General features: G+C 49.2%; 1 protein-coding gene across 5 annotated transcripts in view; it reads left to right on the top strand.

The window, feature by feature from the left end:
• DAPK1 (death associated protein kinase 1) overlaps window positions 1-26,583 on the top strand; it is a 177,018-nt gene that overhangs the window by 1,134 nt on the left and 149,301 nt on the right. For 2 of the 5 annotated variants that reach the window (XM_040620163.1, XM_040620164.1), the window contains exon 2: window positions 1,091-1,259. In XM_040620163.1, the coding sequence (XP_040476097.1) occupies window positions 1,198-1,259 (62 nt within the window). In that variant the 5' untranslated portion in view covers window positions 1,091-1,197. Of the gene's footprint in view, window positions 1-29; window positions 245-862; window positions 886-1,090; window positions 1,260-26,583 lie in introns of those variants that run through there. The other 3 variants (XM_040620162.1, XM_040620166.1, XM_040620165.1) reach the window with 3 other exon arrangements.

Genomic DNA, 26,583 nt, shown 5'->3' with positions numbered 1-26,583 from the left:
GGGTCCCCATTGGCCGCCTGCCGGCCGCCCTCCGTCAGGGAGGCGGCGAGGAGCCGAGGGGCTGCTCCCGAGCCGGAGGGGGAGCGCCCGACCGAGCCGACGCCAGGGCGGACGCGTGGGATCCGCGCCCCCCATTCGCCCCCTCCCCGCACTCCTGCCGCCGCCCCGCTCCGTCTCCGGCGCTGCCGCCCACGGTCGGCCTCCGACAGCTCCGGAGGGACCCGGGCAGCTCCCGGGAGCCCGGGTGAGTGGCCGCGCGCGCTCCCCGGCTCCTCCTGGGCCCCGCCGCCTGCTTTTGCTTTCGCGGCGGCGGCGCGGTGCGGTTTGCCCGGGCAGCGCCCAGGGCAACCAGGAAGGCCGAGACGGGGGCGGCGGGACTGCGGGGAGAAGTGGGGTCGCAGCCAGGAGGCTACCCCTGCCCCGCAGGCCGGGTGGGAACAGGTGGCGCGGGGCGGGCCGGGCGCTTTGTGTCGGGGCGCAGAGACCGGGAGCGGGTGGCCGCGCCTCCCTCGGCCGCTCCCTTTCCTCCCCTGCTCCCCCGGGCGGCCGTACGCCGGGTCGGCCGGGTAACGGAGCGGGAGTCGCCAGGAATGTGCCTCTGGGGACTGCCTGGCTCGAGGGAGGGGAGGGGATGGCCGCGGTGGCCGGGGAGTGCGGGAGCCGAGAGGTAGCGCGGGGGCCGCGGTGCCGCCGCAGGCTGGAGGGGGATGCTTCCAGCGAGGCGCGTTCCGCCCGGGCTAGGGCTTCATTCTTCCGCGGCGCCCCCGGAGGTGGGGAGCTGGGTGGGCGTGTGTGTGGAGAAAGGGGAGGCGGGGAGGCCAGTCACTTCCGGAGCCGGTTCTGATCCGCGCGGAGCGCCGTGCTTTCGGGGACGCGGACCTTGGGGTGCGGTTGTGCCCGGCCCCACGCGCGCGCGGGCGATGCGGGGCTGGGGACGTCCCTGGCGCGGGTTTAACAAAGGGTGCTCCTCTCCACCCGGCGGGGAGGGGCAGCTGGGGAGAGGTGGTCCTCGGCGAGCCGCTCTTAGCTGGGGACGTCTCCTTCCTTTTCGGGTTGTCATTTTATTATTATTATTGCTATTATTTTAAAGGACTGGAGACTGATGCATGAGGGCCCAAGGAGGCGCAGGAGCGGTGGTGATGGTGTGGGAAGCGGAGCTGAAGTGCGCTGGGCTTTGGTGAGGCGTGACAGTTTATCATGACTGTGTTCAGGCAGGAAAACGTGGATGATTACTACGACACCGGCGAGGAACTTGGCAGGTACGCGGGGTGCCGGAAGCGCATGCTACCGGGTTGTGGGAATGCATAATATTGGGGGCAGTGGGCGGTAAACAAATGCAGTTTGAATCAGGCGGCTCCCTCTCCCTTCCAAGAGATGTGCAAATGATAGAGAAAAGAGTTACTAACCCAGCGCGGGCTGGGGTCCGGAAATAAACCACCGATCCAAGGGGCTCTGATGGAGAGGCAATTTCAGTGTTAGATTGTGTTGCAAAGGGTATTGATCAAGACCCCTGGACAGGAACAGGTTTAATTGTTCGCAGTAATTCCGTTCCGAGATGAGGCAAAAGCTAAGATGTATTTGCATCTGGTGTTAGGTCTTATATGTGATTTAAACAGAGTACAAACTCATTAGTAGGCTTTTAAAATCTTAATACTTCCTGTCTTTCTGAATTTTCAGAGTAACATGAGCAAGTATTGGTAGATCACATATGGCGACTTGCCAGATGTTGGTGTTGGGTTTGGATTTTGAAACTTCCTCCAACCAGGGATTTAATTACCCAGTTGGTGTTAGTGGTTGCTTTGGTTTCATTTACAATGTTAAATTTTTAACAAATAAATGATCGAGAGTCTAATATGGCTATCTGGATTCAGAGCATACTTCCATTGCTGTGGGAGCTGTGACTCTTGAGTGCAAAGTCGTTCAGTTTCTAGGTGAACAAAGAATGATTATTTTGAGGCGTCTCAGGGCTGGCTCAGTTTCCCCTTGACTGGGTATTTGACAGGATGTGTTGAGCTCTGGTCTAAGTAAGCACAAAACCCAGTTTTCACACCTAAATGTAGATTCAATGTAAGAATTTGATTTTCGTGGATTTGTATTGAGTAAAGGATCTTGAAACAAAGTGTGTATTTACTTGCACTTGTATCAAAATATGTATTTTCCATACTTACCTGATGTCTGATCCTAAGCTTTTCTTTTTATTAGAAGGAAATTCAAAAACACCCACACCCTGCGTTACCTAATGGGGATTTCCAGTGTGGAGCTTAACAAAATTTTTTTACAAGTTCAAGTAAGAGTGGGGAATAAAAGCCATTTTTAAAAGGTTACTGTAACAGAGTATTTCTGTATGTGTTTAGTATCAACTCAGGACATCACTGAGAGCCTGCACTTAGGAAGGGCTTATGATATATTGGAGATTTACTGAAGGAATAAGGAAGAAGGAAAGCTCTCAAAAATCATATTTCACGGATATGTTTAAGATTAAGGTTTAAGGGTATGTGGTTGAAGTACTTGGTTTAACTAGAATTAAATCACTTTGTCCTGTGGTTTTCAGCAAGACGAGTGGTATATGGAGTTTTCCTTTGAGTTTCCCTGCTGGGAAAAAAAGGTGAAAAAATATATTTTAATGCCATTTGTGTAGTGTGGCCTGATTATATAAATTCTCTTAGAAAGAAGGGTGATTAAAATGAGGTGAGCCGATTGCTTTATGGATTAGGTATGTGACCTTATTTTCAGTAAGGTCTTTTGGTAGAATTATGTGTTATGAGAAAGAAAAAAAATGAAGCCTCCCTGAGGTGGGGGAGTTCTCAATCTTGACTTCGTGGGCGGGATGACAGGTCCTCCGCCTCCGAGCTGGGAGGTGGCTTGCTCAGTTCTCGCTGCATTTAGCTTTGATTTTTGTCTCAGTCTCCGTTTCTGTGTAGAACTTTCTCCCCACCGTGCCAGACTAATTGATACCTCGTTGATGGGCTGATTGAATTTGGGTCATCTCTGCATTTGAGAGAAGGGCTCTGAGCAAGTGGGAGCTGGGGTTTGTTTTAAATGAAGTCTGTATGTCCATCCATCTGATAGAGCTGCTTTTGCTTGGCCTAAAAATGGGGAAAATGGTTGATTTGAGGGAGAAGTTTTTTTTCCAAGCCCTGTGATTTTCACGTCTGGCTTGGAAACAGCCACTTCCTGAAAACAAGTCCTGACCGAAGATACATATGAAGGAAACTTTTGAAAGAGGCTGCTTCACGTGTCACAGAAATGGAAATGGGCAGATACTGAGCGCAAAGGCAGGGCCCTCCGAGCAGCGAGTTATGCGCAGACCAGCATATACATTCAACACCTGACCTGCGTGTCTCTAGGAATCATCTCAGTAAGAGCTACTCTTCTAACGTGTGCCTTTGCTGAGACCAAGGCCATAGCCAGGGGAGCGAAGATGGGTGCGCTCAGTATCACTGCTATCACGACTTTACTTTTAGGAAAACCAAGAGAGTACGTATGTAGGAGCGTGTGTGTGTGTGTCTGTGTGTCTGTGTGTGTGTTAGTGTGTGTCTGTGTGTACTGCCAAGGACTGCTAAAAAGCTCTCTGTCGCAGTAAAGACCTTTGTAAAGTATTCTGATTGGTGCAATAGTGATCCGGCAGACAGACCACTGGACAGAGATCCTGGTTCAGAATGTGGCTCTGCAGTGTGCTCATCACCTCCAATAAGTCCCTCCCCCTCTCTGACCCTCAAGGTCTTCATTTTTAAAGTGAGGGGCTTAGGGGTGCTTGGCTGGCTCAGTCAAAAGAGCATGCAACTCCTGTTCTTGGGGTCATGAGTTTGGGCCTCATGTTGGATGTAGAGATTACTTAAATAAATGAATAAAGAAAAACTAAAAAAAAAAAAAAGTGAGAGGCTTAGTGCTTATGTCATGGGTGTTGTGAAAATCACATGATCTAACACATGTCAAGCTATTTAAATCAGCAGTGAGGAGTGACACCAGTGCAGGTATTATCTGCAGGCATGTGGGTGTTCCCGGCAGGCTAATAACTTGGCCTGCAAGTCAATTTTCGTTCAGGTATCTGTTTACCAATTTTGGGAAGGGAGGCCTTCTGGGAGAAGTCATGCATGGGGGAGGCACACTGATGTTGCCCTTGGCCTCCCCACTGTGAGTCCGAATAAAGCAGCTCTGAACTCAAGCATGCGCTTGGAGGAAAAAGAACTCCTGTAGTGAGCAGCCCTCCCGCCCCGGTTGGTGACCTTTTGTGTTGACTCCTGGGGCCTCACTCTCGGTCCCAGGAGGTGAAACCAAGCACTGCTTCCGTCCCATGGAGTGATTTCTGGGAGGAGTGCTTATGAATGCAGATTTCTCCATCTGCCATTATACCTGGGTGCCTTAGCCACTCTCATCAGCTGGCCTTTGGGAGGCTGCAGGCTGGCTTGTCCCACCATCAGGCTTCCCTTAACATGGCTGGCGGTGGTTCAGCCTCACCGATGAGCCTTCTGGACAGCTCTCTGAGCACCACTTTCCTGGGGAACTGGCCTTCTTTCCTCTCCCGCTGTCTGACCTGACATGATCTTAAGACCCAGGCCCTACCTCCTGAAGAAATTGCCTCCACAATGATTTCTCCCTTCAGACTTGCATTCTCGAAGCACTCTGCTCTGTTGGTACACGACTGACCGCAGACTGCGTCGTGCCACGCCGTGTCCTTGCTTTGTGTTGTATTCAGTATTCTTGTGGGCTTCTTGTCGCCCGCTTGAGCTTTCCTTCTGGTGAGCTCCGTGGTCTTTTCTCCCCCGGGCATATGCAGTGTGCTGTAACAGCAGGTGCAAGCTCGAGCAGAGCCTGGACAAGATAATGCAGGTCGGCAGGTGCGGTATGGGGACCAGAATGGGGACTTAAGACCTAAGTGATGATGCGGGTGCTGATGCTGATAGAGAGGCAATGTGTGGTGTGAGACAGCCTCAGTACATGCGTTGGGAAAGTGGGGAGACACCTACCTTTATAGGGTGTTGTGGGAACGAGAGACCGTGGCTGTAAACACCTGACACGCCATCACTGCCTCAGGTATTAGTTTTAACAACCTGTTGTCCCCGTCTGTTTACCACATTGTAGAGTCATTGTTTATTTGCTTACCTGCTTTCCTCGCAGGTTGTCACAGGGTCGTGACCTTGGACTTGCTCATCAGTTCGTATCTCTAAAGCCAACTTAGATACGTGTCAGTAGGGGCTCAATAAATGCTTGCTGATCGGATGACTGGATTGATATTTGTAAAGCACTGTGAACGTGCATGCCCACACGCGCACACACACACACGTACATACGTATGACCCTCACTAAGTGATGGCCCCGGTGGATTTGAGCTTAGGATGTTAAGGGCTGCAGCTCATAAGAGTAATAAGTGCTTTTCCTTTGTGTTCTCTGTGATTGGACAGAATTATGCCCACCAGCCAAAATGTCCAAGCACAAGACCAGTTTAAACAAACCAAAGTGGAGCATGAGATAATTTACATCGGTTTGGGTGGTGGTTAGACGCTTAATAATTCAAATTTAAAACTTTCTCATTCTAGCATACAATCCGTAGGCATTTGAAATAAGTAAGGCTTTGTCCTAGACTCCAAGAGTCAGCGCATGTGTTTCGTTTGGGTTACTGGGGACCACAGGGTGGGTCCTAAGAATTACGGCAATCCTGTGTGAATGGCAGGAGGAAAGACTTCTTGGCCTGTTTTCCCTTTGGAAGGGCGAATCGCAGGCCTGCCTGGTTGGCGAGTGAGATAATCCTGTAGGACGGCGCTGAATGGGATTTTCTTATTTGCTTTTCTGCTTCCATGTACCCTCAGATGTTTCCTCTGATAAGAGAGGCTGCAAAGTTTTAAGAGAGATAAGGCTCAAATATATGTATGAGAGGTAGTGTTCAGCGATTTGATTTTATGAAAGTATAGTTGACACCCAATGTTACGTTAATTTCAGGTGTACAGCATAGTGATTGACAGCTCTGTGTGTTACGGTAATGCTCGCAGGTGCGGCTGCCGTCTGTCACCCGCTGTACGACACTGTTACGGCATCACCGACTGTGTTCTGCATTCAGTGATGTTTGAGTTGCATGCATTTTAGGAAGGTCTAATAATGGTCTTCCAGGCTGTGAAGGGAGGGCACGGTGATGGTGGTGAGTGGCAGTTTGGCTGGATGCTTGCTTGCCAGCCCTGGGAGGCATCTCCGGACCACCCAGGCAGGCATGATTTAGAAACATAGGGGGTTGAGGTTTTATTGATGGGGAGCCCAGAAGCCTCGAAGCTGACTCTCTGATGCCCCTATGCCCTGTTACCCCAAGCCCGTATCTTACCAAGCCACTTGGGAACCTAAGGCCCCATAACATCGTCTGCCCCTACAAAGCCATGGAAAACTCACGGTAGGCTTACAGAGATGGACGCTCGGATTAATTTCGGTAATTATATATGGGGGTTTTACCAGGAGAGGTGATAGTGTCCACATGTCCTCCCACCTCCTGGCAAAGTCGTGGCCCCTGAAAGGCAAAGACCACTTCCTCCCAGGTGGAGTGGAGGTGGGGAGGGCATCTGGGTGCAGAGGCACAGACGTGTGTGGCTGGATATCCTTGGAGGTGGTGTGGGGGGCGCAAGGCCTAAGCCCTGTGAGCTACAAGGTCAATTACACTGTCTGACTTCTTCGAATACCCCCATCTTCCTGCAGGGAAATGTGTTCTGAACTTTCACCCTTAATTCTCGCCAGCTGCTGTGTGTACCTAGCTAACCAGGCATTTTGTCTAAATGCAATAAAACATGAGTTTAGTAGAAACTTACTACTGAGCAAGAGACAAAGAAGCTGCTTACTGGTGGAAAGGAGGGGCTTGCCTTGGGGAGGGGCAGCCCAAAGGCCCCTCGGCACCGGGATCTGGAAGAAGCTGGAGTGATCGTGGGTCCTCCCTTCTCACTTCATCCTGTCGGGGCTTAGACGAGTCCGGTGTCTCAAGCAGCTGGTTGGTAGGTAGCAAGAGGTGGGCCCTGAACCCTGGCCAGGCCTGCTTCGAACATTCTTTACACTAGTTAGGATTTGGCAAGATGTTTGAGAGTGGTGATTTGGGCAGCCAGCTAATGCCAATTTTTAATATCTGCCTTGGAGACGGTGGTTAGAACAGCTGGGGGCCAACTTCACTGAAGGTTTTATTCTGCCCCCAGCCAGAGGCTTCCTCTGAGCCCAGAACTCCCCTGGGCACTTTCCTGCGCACGGAAACTTCTTTCCTTTTCCCTTGTGCCCCACGAATGATGTTAGCGTGTGGCATAGTTTCACCCAACTCCCAAAGTTAATGGTTCAGCTTTTTAGAAAGTTCACAGAGCACTTTCATTATTATTTAACCTTTGAGTAACGTAAGGTGTAAGAGTCATGGCCCTGCCCGGTGGACCATCCCCTAAATATCAAACAGTTTCTCGTTTCATGAAGCGACAATGGTCTGTCTGGTGTAGGGCTGCTGTGTGATTGCCTGAGACTTCATGTGCAAGGCAATACTTAATTGTTTTGCTTTGGTTTTTGGAGGTGAATTATCACAAGAGAAAGCCTCATCTCTCAGCCTTGAAAGAGACGATATGACAGTACAATTATTTATAGTAAATCCAATTTATCACTTTGTTAACATTCTAAATGAATTCCTTTAAATGTGCAGTGAGGAGCGGGAGGTGGAAAAAAAAATTGCCGTTCGGTTTTTCTACAATATCTAAATAAATGGGATTAAAACAACTGGGTCTGAATAATAAATCTTTCATAGGTAAACCAAAAAGTGCTATACCCCTCTCCAGGTTTAATGTGCCAAGAGGGTTTTTACAGAGTCTAAAACTTAAAATGGTTTGTGTCTTATTTTCAATCGCAGTCCAAAGCAAAGCAAAACAAAACAAAAGAAAAACAGTCCTGTGCTAAGTCACTCGTCTCTGGCAGTGGGTCGACTGGCGTGATCCTTGGTGACTCCTGTTTATCGCCTCTCTCTTTTGTAGGTGACATTAGAAGCTAGTGTGGCTTACAGATCACTCTGTGGTCCCTTAAGTATAATGTCGCCTCCCCCCCGAGAAATGACCGTGGGGCTCCCTGCTCTGTCCTACGACATCTCCGGTGTGAGCTGGAGGAATTTTATTCAGCATCCTAATGTATGTTCAGAGATGTCAGGAGAGGAGGTGGGGGAATGTCGTTGATTTTTTTTTCCCTTTATAAACACGTTCAACTTTGAATGAGGAACATGATGTTTGAGCAAATGACTGCTGGAAACTGCTGATCTCTGGTGTTTGAAAAGTTTATATTCATGTGCTTATATTCATAAGCCCGGTGGTTTTCAGCTGGGAAATTTGGCTCTGAGTGTGGCCTCTCTTTTGGGACACATTTTCTGTCAAAACTACCTAATTGTTCTTATTTAGATCTGATGTGATGAACGAGGCTGGTTTATCTCAAGTACAGTGGATATTGTAAGCGTTCACCTGCAAGGAAGGAGCTAATTCCCATTCTTCCCCATTGTTCAATAGTTCTTTCTGCAGCTCGGCGTTTCCTGCCTTTGAAACCATGCACACTTTTCCTTTGTAACTTAAGTCGGGAGTTTTGAGACTTCACTTCCATCTTCCATGTTCATGGTTGAGGCCCTTGAGGGTAGAATTTTCCAGTTGAAAAAGACATGTAGGGAAAATAATCAATGCCCCTTTTTTCGTTCTGTCATGAAAAGCATCAGCTCTTCTCTGAGCGGCACGTCTGCCTGGGACCAGGCTGTGTATGCGGAGAGGAGGTGGGACTTGGGTGAGACAAGGAACAGCGACCGAGGGATCTGTTGGGACAGAGAGGGAATGGCTTGGGGCCGAAGAAATCAGTACTTGGAGCGGACGGAGGCCTCAGCTTCCCACCCTCCTTTGAGAAGTTACTTTACCTCCCCTGTACCGAGCTCCGTTTTGGGGGGGGGGTGGTATCTGTGGTTTCTGGGTGAACAGTGTGCATGTCTCTGGGAAAGTGATGAAAAAGGCCGCAACCTTTTGAGCGTAGTTTTTGATAGGCCGGGAGCTACAAGCTGCTTCGCTTTACAAACAGCAACAGCAACCCACGAAGCCAGGGCCACTGCAGGTGGCCGGATGCTGTCGAGAACAGACTTTCACCCGCCAACTGCTGAGGTCTGAGATGCTGAGTTGAACACGATACACAGAGGAGCTGTCTGGAGAAACTGGTAAGCAAAACCCAAACCAAAAAAGCTAAGAGGTCACCTGCTACCTCACCAAGACCATTTTATTGGTATACAGATCAGCATAATTGCAAGCAGAACCTGCCAGGGGTTTCTCCTGTGCACCTGGGGCATGGCTATCCAAAGCCGGCTCTCGAAACGTCGTCTTCGCCACTCAGAGTATCTAGAATCAGCAAGTGAGCTGCTGTTCGTGAAGCCAGAAACTTCCGCCGAGTTTGCCCTCAGGAGCTCTTCTGACGCCTGATAATCACGGGTTGGCTTCCTTCCCCACTGCACGGGATGAGTAGCCCCTTTCCCGGCTTGCTGACGCCACTCTGCACCCGGGGGCTCAGGGCAAGGCCGGGCTGACTGCAGGCACGTCTGCTCCTTTTCCTCCCGAATGTCACTTTTTCCACATTGTGCCGCTGGAACGAAGTGGATTCCTCACCTGTCATCCCATCTGGCTGTGAGCCTACAAAGTGACTGCTTGGGGCTCTGTTCTTGGCATTTCTTTGCACCGTAATTCAACCAAGCTTCGGGATAGCTGGGGGATATTTACAGTTTTCCCTTCTAGAACTGATGAGGGCTGGCTGTAAGGACCGTCCTCTATTTTCCCTCACGTAGAGCTGCAGGCCGCTGATTCAGTTGATGGGAGAGGAATATTTTCCAGGATAAAGTTTTATCAGTCTGTGCTCTCCCCACCCCTCCCTTGGCACAGAGGTGGAGGGCTCGGCAAATACAGCAGCGCACAGGCAAGGGAAACCTAGGGGTGATGTTTGGGGAAGCACAAAGTCCCTGGGCTTTGCCAAATGTGGTTCTGGCGTTGAATGAGTATGTCATGTTTTCTGAATAGGGCGAATTAATAGGGACCACCCTGTGTAGGGCTCATCTTCAGAAGCAATGTTTTCTCTTTGATGAAGAGAATTTTGAAAAATTATCTGCATTAGAGAGAAGTTATCACCTGGAGAGATAGGGGCAATAGGAAACGACCTGGCCGTTGTCAGCCCACAGTCTTCTCCAGAGCACGTCCCCAGCGATTCCACCAGGAAGGCTGTCTTTCTTCTTTTTTATGTTCCTTAACAGCTTGGAGTGAAGAAGTGGCCACTCTGTGTCCTTCTGCAGTTGGCTTCTGCATGTGATTCTTGGCTCTCCCTATAGATTGTACGTTTTCTGAGAGTAGAGCACATGGCTTTTTGTGTCTTTTCCATTGGGTGGGATTAGGCTCAGCGCACAGTAGGTCTTGTTCATTTGCCTTATGAAGGGACATATGCAGAAATTAGAATGTGGTTCAGAGCTTTGGACCCAAATCCGTGATTCCACAATGCACCAGCTGCTACCTTGGGAAACTCATTGGACTCGGTTTTTTCATCCGTTAAATGGGGATAGTAATCATACCTATCTCGTAAGTTCGTTGTGAGGTTGTAGATAATATGGGTGAAGTGCTTGGTCTGGTACCAGGCACATAGTAGATGCTTGAGAAGTGGGAGCTGGTTAACAAGATGGAGAGCGTGAGAGGGACCGAGGGAGAAGGGGACTGTATAACATGCTTCTGAATCTATGTGACAGAACCCTACCTTGTCTCCATTCATTCCTCCTTTTCCTGCTCAGGTTCTGGCCTGGACACCCAGCAGCAGGGTGGGGGTGAGGGCTCACGCCTTAGTTCATCCTTCCGCCTTCTCTTCTCCATTCTCCTCTACCTTTGGCTCAGCCCGCACGGTGGGTCATTCTACCAAATTCGACTTTGTTCATCTGATCCGTCCTTACAGGCGTGCCTTCCCCATGCTGGTGGGCGCTGACCCAGGACTCGGGCTATGTCCTGGGCTCCCTCAGCGAGTCTGCTTCATGCTGTGGTAGATGGTTCTTCAAGTTCCTGAGAAACGAATTAGGAGTTTAGCTATGCATTCAGAAGTGGGCTGCTGGGGATAAGATGCCATCTTGAAAGTCCACCCAGGGGCGCCTGGGCGGCTCAGTCGGTTAAGCATCTGCCTTTGGCTCAGGTCATGATCTCAGGGTCGTGAGATCAAGTCCCGCATCAGGCTCAGCAGGGAACCTGCTTTTCCCTCTGCCCCTCTTCCTCCTCCCGCTCGTGCTCTGTCTCTGTCTCTCAAATAAATAAATAAAATCCTTAAAAAAAAAAAGAAAGAAAGAAAGAAAGTCCATCCAGATGCCATGGGAAGAGGGAGGGGGAAGCTTCCGTTAAGGAGGTTCTGTTAAGATGGAAAGAGATGTGTCCAGGGAAGCCAGGGTGACGAAAGCGGCAAGACAGCCACGTCAGCTGCTCAGAGACACTCCGGGGGATAGCCCTCCTGGCATCATCGGGAACCCGGGACATGTCAGCACGCAAATTCAGCTTTCACATGCTGTCCTGGAGTTCCTGAAAAGCCTCTTTCATTTTTCTCACTGCTTTTTAAGTTAAAACTTGTGCTAAGCAGCCAGATAAGACCCCAGGAATTTGATCAGAGACACAAACCACTGCTTTGTGTTATAGATCTTTATGGTACAAGAGGTCTGAAATGAGTGTGTGGGCCCCCCGAGTTCCTGAGCAAGACGAGCTTGCCGCAGAACACAAGACCTATGGCAGATCGAGCCTCCATTCAGCTCTGACACGTACTGATTGAAGATGTGAAAATGAGTGTTTGGCCAAGCCCAAGTTGCCCGTGCCAAGAAAAGCCTATTAGGTTGGTGGCTGAAAGACTGAATTGTTAGGACTCGCTTAATGGCCAGGAGACTCTGCCAGCTGCTGGGAGTGAATGCCCACTTACACACTGGAGTGCCCGTCCTTGTTCCCCTGGGCCGGGGTCTCGTTTGTGCAGGGAACATGGCTGCTGCCCAAGAGGCCACTTTTAAAGGATGCTTCCTTATTCTTCAGGCCCATTGAGTGGATAACTTTAGTTTATAAAAGTGACATTAGATGCTCACGAATTTGAAAAGGAAACTACTTGGAAGCTGGGTCTAGAAGGTGAGTTCAGGTGAAATATCAGGGAGTGACATAGGTAAGTATAAACAGGCAATGTACATAGACCGTTAAACAGAACTATCACGTGAGCCGTACTATCTGTTTGTCATTTATTCCTTCCTGCAGGGTTGGCTGGACATGTGAATGACTTGCTGAGGCGTTTGGCAGGACCCTTTATCTCAACAAGTTTCTAATCACGCAGAGTAGACAGACTTTACACAGCCAACGATAATAGAAAGCCCAAGTAGGAAGTGAGAGAAATCAAGTACGGAAACCTGCTTTTGGAGTTCGGGCAGGGAAAGCTCATTCTGACCTAGAGGGGTCATTGATTCTTTTCGTTCATGTGTTCAGATTCTTGTGGGGATGTAAAGATGTAGGCAGGTGGGTGCCTGAGCGGCTATGTGTGTGTGTGTGTCTACCCATATATTCCCTGGAAGCAAGTGGAAATCAGGCATGAAGCAGGAGACAAGGAAACAGAGATTTACTGGGAACCATCTAGACCGGGGATTGGAGGGTAGGTATTGTCGTCCACATTTTACAGGTCAGAAAACTGAGGTTCAGAAAGACATCGGCCTTGGATAATGTGTATAAAATGGCAGAGGCGACGGCGGGTTGCCCAGGGTTAAAGACCTTGAAAACACCCAGCATAGTGCCCGCTCCTCTAATACCTTCAGTGCAGGTGTCCTTTGCTCCTTCTATACCAGGCATTTCTCAGCTCTGGCGCCAGTGACCACGTGGGTGGGATACGTCTTTGTGGTGGGTGCCGTCTGGTACACTGGGGGATGTTTAGCAGCCCCTCCTGGCCTCCACCCACTGGATGCCAGTAGCGCCCTCCGTCCCCCAAGTTGCGACAACCCAAAATGTCTGCAAACATTGCTACATGTCTGTTGAGGGGCACCCCCTCCCCACTGCCCATTGAGAATGACTGGGCTCCAGGATCAAGGCAGGGAAGTGTTGACCAGCGGGCCTAAGGGTTGGAGCTGGTAGTAGGCAGGCAGGATCCCGCACCCGACGGGCAAAGAAAACACCCTTGAAGGAAGCTATTGAAATTGGTGTCCAGAGCTGGGGAATGAATAGAGCGGGCGGCCAGGTGCTGTGAGCAGGCGGTCTGGGGCAGGTGGTGTCTGACGTACTGTCCCAGAGGCCTGGCATGGGCCTGACAGTGAGGAAGACCTAGAGAGGCTGCTGGTCAGACTTCCAGATGTCCCTCCCCTGGGCATGGGAGCCCCCCGTGGCTAACGTCTTGGTTTCTGCTGTGCCGCTCCTTGCTGACCAGGCTGCTGGGGACAGCCAGGCTCCCACTGCTGCCTGACCTCCATCCACCCTGCTGTCTCCCAAGGGTGGCATGCTGCTCCTGTCTTGAGGACTGTTTTTAACCTGCTTAATAGGTGTTGTCTTCTTCTTTTTTTTTCTTTCAATATACTGATTGCTAATTTTAAGTCAAAGCTAGAGAACTCCTACTTTTTATTCACTTTTCATTTCTATCAGCCCCTGGTTCCTGCCTCTCTAGCAGAGCGGATGGTATAGCATGCTGTGTGACTGTGGGGGGCCCATATGGCTGAGTTACTGCCTCGGATCCCTTCCTCCTAGCAGGGGCTTTGAAAGGTCGAAGTGCAGGTCTGCCCCTCACCCCAACAGAAGGTGTGACGAGTGCTCTTCCCAGGCTCCCAGCTCCCTGGGGATGGGGCACTTGTGTGGAAGTCAGCTGGGGAAGCTGCCCAGTGGGGGAGGGTGTGGAAGGCCCCTGGTTTGGGGGTGTTGTGGAAAAGGGAAATGTGTCAGTCAGGGTGCTGGCAGGAAACGAGCCCACTCCCAAGGGTTCGGACGAAGGTTGTGGGATGGCCAGGTACACAGCAGTCTGGGGATCTGACACCTGCCGAGGCTGAGCTGGAGCCCCCAAGAGAGCTACCGGCACACACCATTTTAGGGAAGAAACACCCCGACTTCTCTGTCCTTCCCTCCAACCTCTTGCCAGTGCCTCCTGTTAGCCACCCACCTGCAGGGGAGACACAGTGATGCCATTTATGGGGGCAGCCGCCTGGCCGCTTAGAGAAGAGTAAAGAACGCATTGGGGGTGCGGGGTGGAGCTGGACCGGTGGAGGCGATGGAGAAGAATCAGGGAGGGGACATCCATCGGTGACAATGGTGAACTGATGCTGCGTTTGTATGTTACTGTTCCGCTCTGTAGCGCAGGTGATCGGAACCTGCCTTGTCAACATGCAGGACCCTCCTCGCTCCGCTGGATGCTGGGTTTATATGCTCTTTCCGCCAGGGGTCATCCTGACCACCCCACTTCAAAGCCATGCCCTCCCCTTGTAAACCTGTGGGCCATTTCCTCTTTGGCACATTCATACAACACTTAGACTCCCCACCATTGCATTGTTGGCCATCTGTGTGTGTGTGTGTGTGTGTGTGTGTGTATCTTCCCTGGACTGGAAGCCCTTCAGGATGTCACGATTCTTTTGTTCCCAGCATCTTGCAAGAAGATGTTCCAGAAATACCTGTTGTGTGATGATCAATTCTCTTAACTGGTCATAACCACAAAATTCTGCATTGAAGGACTGACCGTAGCCATAGTTTCTGAGTTTGGAAGGTGGACCAATAATCGCTCAAAAGGTCCCTAAAATGCATCGTGTGTTTTCATCCTTGGGATAACACTGAGAGGTGACAGCCTCGTAATGTCCCCATATCACACCACGCTCTGCAGGGGAAGATGTGGACAGAGCAACTGTGTCTTTTCTACTGTCGCGCAGTGATGATGTCCCCAGACTCTGCTGGTGCTTTTGGCCATAACATATTCTCAGGGTTCTCTATATTTAAAAATGTGAAAGCATGGGGGCGGGAGGGGAGTCTAGTGGGAATAAAACGGGGTTGACCCCATTTCAGTGACAGAAGGGGAGGTAGGAAGTGAAGGCAATGCGTACCAGGTACCGATCTATCCCAGGTCACAGCGAGCGTGATTCTCGGACAACGCAGCGCACGGGGACAGAGCCTCTCCAGCACAGCTGTGTGCCCTGGAATATTTGCAGTTTCCGAGTGGAAACCGAAGGGACTTGCTGTTAAACCTGCTTGCAATCTGCAGTTGCCCTGCTGTCAGTTCTGTCAGATTCACTCTCTTTTTTATAATGCTTGAAAATTGGGGCTTCACAAAGGAAAAAGGAAGTCTTAACCTAGAATCGACTTCTTCCTCGGTAGATGTGAATTGATTCTAGTACGTGTAGAAAGGTGTGTCATGTGTTCTGAAAGGATAGGGTTCAATTATGGTTTAAAATTAGTTCTACGGGAAGTGCTTGGAATTCCACCCAGAGAGAAGAGACGGCAGCTCTGGTGGGATCGTGTAAAGGGTTGATGGGAAAACAGGCATTGGCCGCACACATTTCCCCTGCCAGGGCTGGGGCTCTGAAAGCACCTGCGGATGATCCCTGGCTGACCCCTGGGACCAGCTAGAGACAGTTTTCAGTGGGGTACAGCTCTTGTTCCCAGGGCTGCACTTCCTCTTTGGTGACAAAGAGATCGCAGGCAAGAAGACAGGTGCTCGAAAGCCCCACGACAAGGGGGAAGTGGTTGAGAGCGGGTATTTTAAAATCAGCCACTGCGGGGTGGGAAGAGTCAGGATATTGGTAACAACTGGAATCGAGCGTCTTGTTTCTTCTCGACCCTGGAAGGTAGGTGGGAAGTGTTTTTTTATGCTGCTTTTACAGATTGGGAAACAGAGCTGAAGGCAGCAGAGTTCAGTTCAGTGGTAGTTGAAATACGGGCATGTGTGTATAGGCATACATGTGTGTGCGTGTAATATATGTACAAATGCATACACTTGCTATAAATTCGACTGATCAAGGACGTATAACGCACATTTATAAGTAATAAAATATGCATAGTGCATTGTAAATTCCACATAGCCAGTTGAATCTCACGGGATACTTCCCTTGATTTTTGCGTTGGCTGACCTATGGTCCACAGTGTTTTGCTAAATGGAGTTGCATCCCTGTCTGCTAATCCCTTTCCCGATAAATTTATCACCATTAAATTTGACATGCGATCTCCTGTTGGACTCTCTCATCCTTGTACAAATTATATTCATTAAACTCAGCCGTTTTTCAACTTCACTGCCAACTGCAGTCATGCTAACTATCTTTTTAGCTTTCGGTGTCATCGCAGGGATTGGGACTTTGTTTGATTCTATATTATTATAACAGTGGCTGTGTTTAACCAGCAGCTCTCCAGATTCCTGCAGAATGAACAGGGCGCTCTCGTGAGCTGGCACAGGCAGGCTGGAACACTTCCCCTATTCCATTGTTAAAATCCGAGAAGGAGGTGCTTGCCTGTCTCACTCAGTCCCCAGGATGGTGCTGAATGTCTGGTTGGAAACTCAGAAAGTATTGGTGGCTTGAGTGAGTGAGGTTTCGAAGCTGGGACTGGGAGCCAGTTCTTGAGACTCCATTTGTACCCCATTGTCCTTGATGGGCGATGAGGAAACTCAGGAAAGAAGGGGGTCCAGAAACAGAGCGTGTCCGTGGTCGGAACGGGCTGACAGAGTCCTGCCCTCTGGTGGGATGTCGGTGCTGGAGCAGTGTGATGCTAACAGGAGGGGAGAGGACAGCATCTCCTTCTGTGTCCCTTTCTCTCAGCTCACGAAACCTGACATTTTTCTTCCCCATCTTCTAGGAAAGGGAAGGCCATTTCATCTAGCAGGGTGGTGACTTCCCTTAGTCATCAGTAGCCAGTGGGGGATGACCGGTTATGGGGAACAAGAGAGTTCAATCCCTTAATGTCTTCTGTTATAGTTGGTATATTCACATGGCACGGAAATCAAAGAGGGTGGACGGGGAGAGGTAGTGTCCGTCTCTCTGTCTTCCAGGCACCAGCAGCTCAGCTTCTTGGGATCCATCCAGATACAGTCTCTGCACATTTAAGTCAATAAACATATAAATATTTTCATGTTTTTTACTGAAATGTATCATGCTGTTTGCTTTGTTCTGTACTTTGTTTTTTTCTCCTTATAACATATCTCAAAAATGGTTCTGTTACTGTACAAAAAGGAATGCCTCTTTCTGTTCTGGGGGTTTACCATAATTTGTTTAACTCTCCCAGTCTATGAACTTTTAGGGTTCTTTTCCAATTTTTGTATTACATATAATGCTGCAATGAATACCTTTGTGTAAAATGTTATACTTATCTGTAGGATAAGTTTCTGAAAGTGGAATTGCTGGGTCGAAGGCTCCAAGCCCTTGTCATTCTCGTAGATGTTGCCAGGTGGCTCTTTTTAACCACCGTGCTACCCACAATCGAGAGCCGATTTCCCTACTATCTCCCACAACTATTGGGTTCTTGCCATTTGTTGAGTATGGTTTCATTAATTTTTGAATATGAAGGAGTGTAAGCTGCTTTTCATGTGTTTAAAAATTGTTTGCTGTGAACTTTCAATTCATACTATTTGCTCATTTTTTGATAGGTCTGTAGATCTCTATTAATTTGTAGAGGCCCTTTATATATGAAAAATAGCTTTCATTGGTGCCTGGGTGGCTCAGTTGGTTAAACGTCCGACTCTTTTTTTTTTTTAAATTAATTTATTTGACAGAGAGACAGCCACTGAGAGAGGGAACACAAGCAGGGGGAGTGGGAGAGGAAGAAGCAGGCTCCCAGCGGAGGAGTCTGATGTGGGGCTCGATCCCAGAACGCTGGGATCAGGCCTGGGCCGAAGGCAGACACTTAACGACTGAGCCACCCACGCGCCCCAAACGTCCGACTCTTGATTTCAGCTCAGGTTGGGATCTCAGGGTTGTGAGATCGAGCCCTGCATTGGGCTGTGTGCTGGGCATGGAGCCTGCTTAAGATTCTCTCTCTCCCTCTCCCTGTGCCCCTCTCCCCAACTCAAAAAAATAGCTTTATGTCTAGGACATGATTTGTAAGTCTTTTTTCTAGGCTCTCATCTGTCTTATGACTTCGTTTCTAGTGTTTTTCCTCCCATGGATACATTTTTGTACTTTGGTAAAATTCCGTGAAACAACATTTTCCATTTTGACCATTTCCAAGTGTGTAGATTATTAAGTACATTCACATTGGTTGTGCAGCCATCACGCTACCCAGCTCCAGAACTCTTGTCATCATCTCAAACAGATGTTGTTTTAACATGCCAAATTTATCAAATTGCTTTTTTTTCATCTTTTGTGGGTTTTGTTTCGCAGTTAGAATGTCCTTTCCCACTTTGAGTTTATTAAATAGTCTCTATGGTTTCTTGTAGTAGTTTTGTGGTGTGTTACTTAAATTTAAATAGATGATCCATCTGGAGCTCATTTGGGTGTAAAGGATGAGGTTTGGTTCCAAATATATGTTTTCCAGATAGTGAGCCCTTTGATGGCCACTTGGTCATCAAACATGGTTTGAGAACAAACTGGATTCATTTTGGGGGGGGGAGGTGGTGTCTGGCACCTCAGTAGCTGTAAGGAAACAGCCAAGAAGCCATCTTGAGTAGTCCATGTAAATTGTGGGGGGCTTCAAAATAAGCCTGACCTAGATTGGAGAAATCTCATTCTAGGAAAATTCGAGCTCCCGGGTGTTTATGTTTGCTAACCTCAAATAGAATCACAGACACGCTCGTCAGTACTTCGTCTGAACTTGCTGAAAGACAGTCTATTTGTATTCCTGCTGACACAGTTGGATAGGATCTGTGCAGCACGCAGGACAGAACTTCCCGTCTCTCGGGCAAGGACGAGCACTTCGTGTCCTGCCAGAGGCTCTAAAGGAGGCTAGGAAGGGGCGGGCATCAGGTGATGCTCAGGGGCTTCTGCCTGGAAGAGGGGGCACCTGTTTGTCATTCACCCAAAGGCTCCAAATAGGCCAGAGGTGCCCTAACCCTAGAACCCAGCTTGCTGAGTCTCTTGCTGTGCTAACAAGTACCCTCCTGGATCTGTCCTCCCAGGCTCCTCAAGACGAGCTTCAAGGAGCACCCCTGCATTCCGGGTGTGCTGGACTGCTGAGCCCCTCACCCTCAGGGCAGCTGGCGGGGCTGGGCCATCAGAGCCCCCAGGCTGGTTATCGCAGGTGGCAGGCAACAGAGACATCATTTCTGTGTGTTCCATGAGGTGGGGTAGGAAAGGTTGGGAAGCCTCGAACCTGCATCTTTTCTCAGAAGCCTGAGGTGAAGCAGGGGTGGGTTACCTGATAGAAGCACCTTGTCCACGAATTCCAGGGGACACCAGTTACAATCTATTCACATCCCGAACAGTGTGACTGGTATGTCCTGTGGTTTCCCTGGGGGTCCCCTTTTATCCCATGGTAGCCTGTGGGTGGCCCTATGGAAGCAATTGGGGTGGAGGAATATGTCTTTCTGTGTGGGCGGGGAGTTCTAGGACTTTCTGCACTCTATTTTTCACTGTGCTTAGCTCAGAAATGAGTTGAATTAATGAATGACAAAATGCCAAGTTCCAAAATAAAGTAGAAATAGTTCTTTTGTCAAGATAGCTGTGTCTAGGTTGGGGACTTCTGGTCTACCTCCTTTTCTGTGTGTTTTCATTTCTCCCCCCCTCCCCAAAGAGCTCTCCAAGGTCTGATACTGGGGCTGCTTTGCTCATTCCCCAGCTCTCTGCCCACTGCCTGACATCCCTGGAAGCTTGAATGTTTGAGGAGCTTAATTCCCTGTCCCTGTTGCTGTCACCATGGGGTGAGAAGTCAGTTGTTCCAAAGGACATGACCAGTCAGTCGAGCCATAGCTGTACAGAGAGATGTGCGTTTGTTTTGAAATATTAAAATGAGATTTACCTGGAAACATTAAATATTTAAATTCTTTGTTGAGTTTTGCTTTTTTTGGTGATTACTAGATTTTTTTCTTTTGCCTTTTTTTTCCAGGTATAATTTGCATGCAGCGACGTTATACTTGCTATGGTGCCGTTCTAAGAGTTTTAACAAATGCATGTTGTCACGTGACCTCTAGCGCAGTCAGAATTTACAGCGGTTCCCTTATCTCCCCCAATTCTCTTATGCCCCTTGTAGCTAGCACCCTGCCTCCCCCAGCGTCTGGCAATCACCCATCAATCTTCCGTTCCCATAGTCAGTCTCCTTTTTGAGAAGGATGTAGGAATGGAGTCATACATAGCATACGTGCCTGTAAGTCTGGCTCGCGTAATGCGTTTGAGGTTCATCTGTGTTGGGAGATAACAGTTCATCCCTTTTCTCATTGAGCAGCATTCTGTTGGCTGAATAGGCCATCGTTTATCCATTCAGCAACTGCAGGACATTCCAGGTTTTCCAGTATATTATTAGTATTTTGACTATTTCCATCTGTTAGTGGGTGGGAAGCTTTCTAGAGAATCGCTGTGGTGCTAACCAATTATGTTTGGTATCTTTCTTCGGGGCAGAGTTTTTTGGGTGGCATCCCCCAAGACACCCTCCATGATTGTGCCCTGAATGGTCCTTCAAGATGATGGTGGTAGTAGTGGTGTCACCGTGCCCCAGTCTGGTTGACACCTCACCACCTCAGCCATCCTCCATTATTCTCTACCGCTCTCTCTCGTGAGTGACATACGTCCTTTGATGTGGAGGCCAATTAGAAATGTTCTAAAAGCATTTCCCTGAAAACTCGGAACCCAAACGAAACCATCTCCATATGCTGTTTTCTACTTCAAAGACGGTTGGAGGATAGTTGGACACGGTTTCTTTCCTTTAGAACAGGGGAAGGCTCTTCACCGTGGGGCCAAGGAGGAGAGTCTAGGAAGAACCCCCTGAGGACATCCGTCTCGGGCAGGCTGGGGAAGCGGACACCTGAAGGGAGGAGGGCCAAGGATGTTGTTGGTTGTCTGTAATTATTTAGCTGATAGAAACAGAATTCCGTAGCAAAGCCTCGTATCCGGCTGCACGCTCCGGGGAGAACTGGTGTCTGCATACTTCACTGACAGGTTGTATCATTTCGAGCGACCCTCTGTCTCCCAGTGGCTGGAAACATCCCAAGAGTGGCATTGAGGAAACGTAGATTTTGACCATGACAGTGTCGTCTTCAGCGCTGTGCGTACTTCAGTTAGGATGAGGGCCTTGGAAGGGATGGGCCTCTTGGGTCTCTGACGCTGGTCTCACCCTCTCAGATCCCAGCACATGGCTGCTCTTTGCATCTGCTGCGTCTGAGTCCAGAAACAACAGCTCGTACCTCGGGAATGCTGAGCTGCCCTCACTGCTCACCCGGCGTCTTGGGGGGTTCGTGCTCAGTTGCGGGACAAGCCTTCGCTGGCTAAGCCAGCCTCGCAAGTACAGATGTGCGTGCTTCCGCCGAGGTGAGCTTGGGGGAAACTTCTCAGAATCCAGGCCTGTAAGGAAGGCGATCTGAGAAAAGATCCCCAAAGACTTGAAAAGCCCATTTTATAGGTGCAATGCCGTCTTCCATTAGCAAATATATCAAAACACACACCTAGTGGCTGTGCCATCAAACAGAGCTTCCTTCCGAGCCGTTGCTGGCGGCGTGAGTGGGACTTCCCTCAGGTGGTTATTTCATATCCTCCTTGTCTTGCAAGTGACGGTTGAAATACTTCTCCTTTGAAGCACGCATGGGAGGCCAGGAGAAAACCCGAGAACAGGATGGGATCTTTTGGCCAAGATCTTAACGGCAAGTGATCATTGGCCAGCCAGACTGCAGAAATCATTAATCCTCCTTTGCCACGACATTTCTAATGACTTGGGAATGGAAAGTCAGATTCCAGAAGTTCCCGCATAGCGCCGATACGTCCCCGCATTATTTTCGTGCACCTGTAGACGGAGAGAGTTTGAATTCTGTACATGGATTCATCAAGCCGTGTTTGCCCAGAGCGTGCTGGTAGCTCTGATACCGTGTACAGTGTCACATCCTCGTTTAAACGCTCACCCAAGTTCGTCGGATTTTCGAGAACTTCAGCATGCCTAAGGTCCCCACGCTCTGTCCAGTTGGAAGCCTATTGTCAGACTGTGTCGTCTGTTCCTTCTTCCTGGTCTGTTCCTTCTTCCTGGTGTGCTCTTCGCACGGAGAGCTACCCGCCAACCCTCACCTCTTTCAGCCTTTGCTCAAGTGTCACTTTCTCAGTGAAGGCAAACTTCACTGCCTTCTAAAAATCAGCTCTCACTCCGCATCATACCCCATTTCCCGCCCTCCTTTTCCCCAGCACTTGGCACTTCCTAACGTACTACTAACAAAAGCTAACTACCTTGTCTTTTAAAAAGTTAGGGGCATCATTTATGGTGCGACTGTCTCATCAGAGACCTTTGTCTGTTCTACCCCAGGTGTCTGGAACAGGGCCTGACGCACAGGAGATGCTCCTTAGAAAGTTACGGAGTGAACGCACGCGTGCGTGAGGGGACGTGTAGCGGAGTTCTTGGGTTATTCGTTTGCTTTCATTTCCTGACCGCAAAGCTGGAGGGAAGGCTCAGGTTGCGTTGGAGGAGACGGAGCTTTCACAGCACGTGGGCTGAAGCCTCCATCCCTTTTCCTGCAGGCCCAGCTAGAGCAGAGAAGCCTCCAGCCCCATCGGGCTCAGGCTGGCCCAGGAGAGCCCAGGAGGAGAGCTCTTGGTCGCCTGGCCCTCAGAGCAGGTCAGGCTCGCTCTGTCCTGCTGGGATCGGGTCTTCTGCTGCAGATCACCTCTGGCCCTTTAAATCTAGGGTTTCGTGAGAAATGTTGGAGTGAGGGAGTATCTGATGGCTCCCTAACTTCCTCATCTGCAAAGCAAAGATCAAGGGAACTGCCTTAGACATCTGTGGACATTACATCAGAGAATCTGCTTCACTTCTTACTGCAGTGCTGTTCTTAATTTGGAAGCCCCCCTCCCCACTATTGTCTGGTATTTAGAATGAACAAGCCCAGCCCGATCTTGCCCCTCCTCTTTGTCCCAGGAAGAACCTGTATGGTTTTTCTCATGTTCTGTTGTGATTATTACCTTTAGCACAACTTACACCAGAGCAACACAGCATTTCCAGAATGTGAGAAGTAAGCTGAACATGTGAAGTTGTCACTTTCAGGCAGTGTCAGAAGTCCAGAGGCAGCGTGGAGAGCTCTTGTAACTTTGGACATCAGCCCCGGAGACACTGTGTTGCCAGCCCGGGGCATAGCATCAGTTTATGTGTTCGAGTCCTTCACAAGGTAGCTTGATTTTAAATGTGCAAGTTGATTTCAAGTTTGAACAATTGATATGAAGCACGTTACCAACCTCAGTCCCTCTGAGGGGCAAATAATGTCTGTTTTTCTGGACCCATTTTGAAATTGGAAGAGAAAGTCTGTATTCAGCTCAGCTGCGTGCACTGCATTTTAGTTTTAATAATTAATGGATGAAAAGTTCTTTCATCCACTGTGCTTCTTGGAACATTCTAGAATAATTCTCTTCTGTCTGAGGAATAGTAATTTGGCTCTTTAAAAAGATAAACATGCTATTTAATTTTTCAATGAACCTTCATATGAATTCTGACGTTTGGGGACAGACTGAATGAGCCAATTTCCCTTTATGTCAGCTGGGTTTGGGTGGTGCCACGTGGAAAGGATGTGCAGAGGGAAACCTTCTTGTGGCAGGTGGGAACAGACATCCAAGGAAATCCCCCAGGGGCCCTTTTAAAGGTCAGCATCCCTGGAACAAAGTAGTCATTGGGGCCAGACCAGTGACCTCTTCATATTCATGCAGGTCTCCCTTTCAAAGGAGGTTTTTAAGTAATTTCCTTCCCCAGGGGGCTTGGAGCAGCTGTGAGCCAAGGATTAGCATCAGGCCTTTTAAAAATAGAGAGTAATGAATTTAAGAAATGCTTAGCCTTCGGAAAGTGAAGTAGAGCCATGGATGTTTTAAACTATCTATCCATCCATCCATCCATCCATCCTTCCATCCCTCTCTTTTGAAGACAAAGGAGAGTGAGGGAGGTAGGAGAGCCAGAAACAGAGGGAGACAAACAGAGTGGGGGGGGTGCATTTATGGGAAGAGTAGGGGGTAGGGAGGAGAGGAAAAGGGAAAGAGAGAGAGACTTTGTCAAAACAAAATTCAGGGAGAAAATGGTCTGATCTTTTCGTGTTGCATGCAGTGGGTTAGGCTCAGTGTGCTTGCATTTCTATCCTACGATGGATCTGGGCTTGCTTACGAGCACCCCTCTGAGGGTCCCCTCAGAGTGGAAGGCTGTGCCCCTCAGCCCACTGCCAGTAAGTAGCGGGGCTGGAGTTCACTCCCCGTGCCACCAGCCTCCGGCCTGTCATTCAAAGAAGAAACAACGTTTGAAAACAGGGCTGATTTTTTTCTGCGGGCTTTCCTGCGTTTTCTTCATTGAGTATGGATTATTTTGTGATTGGGGAAATCTTGCACGAGGAAGAGTCATGAGGTGAGACGGTCTTTGTCTGTGATGGGCGGGAAGGCTGGGGTGAGCGCCGTTCCCCTCTGTGCTTCAGACCAGCGCAGACCTCCTCTGAGGAGTGACCCACGACCAGAAGAGACAGATGCAGAAGCCTGTCCCTTCAGCAGAATGCTCAGAAAGACACCCCTCCCAGCAGAGGGCAGGAAACCCCTCCGGATTCCATGCAGGGACTGTATATGGCAAATAATTTGAAAGCCTCGTTGCTTGGAAGTTCAGCTCTGTCTTGTTCCCTATGGCACACAGGCACGTCAGACACTGTGGGACGTCGAGAGGTGGCTGTCCGCTCAGAGAGATCCCCGCAGACTGTCTTACTGATGCACTTTTCCTCCTGTGTGCCCCCGGGGTGGGCATTTGTACCCCGGAGCTCTTATGGGTAATGCTGGGAGTTTCCAGGGTGGCTCTTGGTTTTCCTTTGGCGAGGCACTGTCATCATTACCAGCGCGTCCCTAAACAGGCTTTAGAGCTGGCGGAGGCTTGCTCCCTTTCTGGCCAAATTGTGATTCATGACACCTTTGATCCTCTCCTGTTGGAAGCACACGTCCTGTGATTCACTGGTGTCAGACAGGGCCAAGGACCGGTGTTGACATCAGGGGTCACAAAGTGGGCCTCTCAGGCCAAGTCTGGCCCATGGCCTTTTTTGTACAGCCCATGCGCTCAGAATGGTTTTCATGTTTTTCAGTGATTGGGAAAAAATCAAAAGAGCAGGAATATTTTGTGACATGTAAAAATTCCGTGAGATTCAGATTTCAGTTTCTGTAAATAAAGTTTTATTGGAACATAGCCACGCCCATTTTAGGGTTGGTCTCTGGCTTCGTTCACATTATAGCAGCAGAGCTGAGCAGCTGTGACCAGAGACCTGGAGTCCTGAAAGATGAAAGTGTTTCATTTCTACCCTTTACAGAAAAAGTTTGCCAATCCGTGGTTTACATCGCTGGGCGAGGCGTGCTGTGCCATTATCCTATGCCGAATTTGTAAACGTTAAATTAATTCCATTCATAGTATAATGTAACGATTTTTACTTTGGTAGCCCGTGTCACCCCCCCCTAAGAATCCAAAAATGCTAGTCAATGAAAGAATGTCTAAACTCTTGAATATACATAGCCAGACATCTGTAATTTCTGATGCTTTCACAGAAAAAAAAAAAGATCTCATGTCTCCTTGACCACCCTCTTCTTCTTTTCGTCTAACGTGTTCTGAAATTTTTCAAATATACGGAGAAGTTGATAGTTGAGAAGAACTTTTCAGTGAAAACCCTATGCCCACTGCTTACGTTCTACAATTGCTGACGTTTTGCTTTGTTTTATCTACCACGTGTTTGTTTTATCCATCTTTCCAGCTCATTTCTGATGCATTTCAAGATCAGTGGGATTGCATGTGAACTACGGGTTACTTTTATTTGCACGTTGATTAGGCATAGCCCAAAGGGTCTGGAATATCTGTACTCCCTGAATGGGATAAGAGGGAAGCGTTAAGAGCAAAATACCATGTAATTAAAGCCTGGGTTTAAAAATATATACATGTGTGTCCATATGTATGCATGTGCACATTGTAAAATTTTGCATCAGTGTGTGTATACATATGTGTCTGTGTGTGCATAGAGGTATGTATATGGGAGTGTGTGTGTGTGTCTTTATATTAAATAAACGAAGAAAGCTGTCCATAAAGCAGTGGAGTGTTCGGAGAGCAGATTCGGGAGCAGCTGCTGGGACACACCCGCCCCGGGGCAGTGTTGGGAAATTAAAGGTGCCCCAGGCCTGCCTCTGTGCGCCCCGTTTCTGGCCAGACTGTGTGGCTTCACCAGGCCATCCTTGAGTCTCTTGCCCTTTGCTGGTGAGTCCTCGAGAGAAGCTTGAGCTCGGGGCCCTGGTGCTGTGGCTCCCTGAACCTATTTGGGTCCGCACAGGAGAGTGTCCTGGGAGGGCGGCGGAGGGGCAGGAAGAGTGGCCTCTGTGTGAATGTGATCCCTGGGAAAAATGTTTGAAATCCATTAGGCAGCCTGTCACCTAAAGGGTCAGTGAGGAACCAGTGCTGATCAGAGAGTCCTTTTATGACAGGAACGCTGTATCCTTAGTTGACCCATTGTGTTCGTCATTTTCTTCCAGCTGTTCTGAGAGTCCCTGTCCCTGAG

Source organism: Ursus maritimus, unplaced genomic scaffold (assembly GCF_017311325.1).
Source record: "Ursus maritimus isolate PB19 unplaced genomic scaffold, ASM1731132v1 scaffold_34, whole genome shotgun sequence".
In the NCBI taxonomy this organism is placed as follows: Eukaryota; Metazoa; Chordata; class Mammalia; order Carnivora; family Ursidae; genus Ursus; species Ursus maritimus.
The sequence above is the reverse complement of the archived record's forward strand: the minus strand, read 5'-3'. Positions and strand labels throughout refer to the sequence as shown.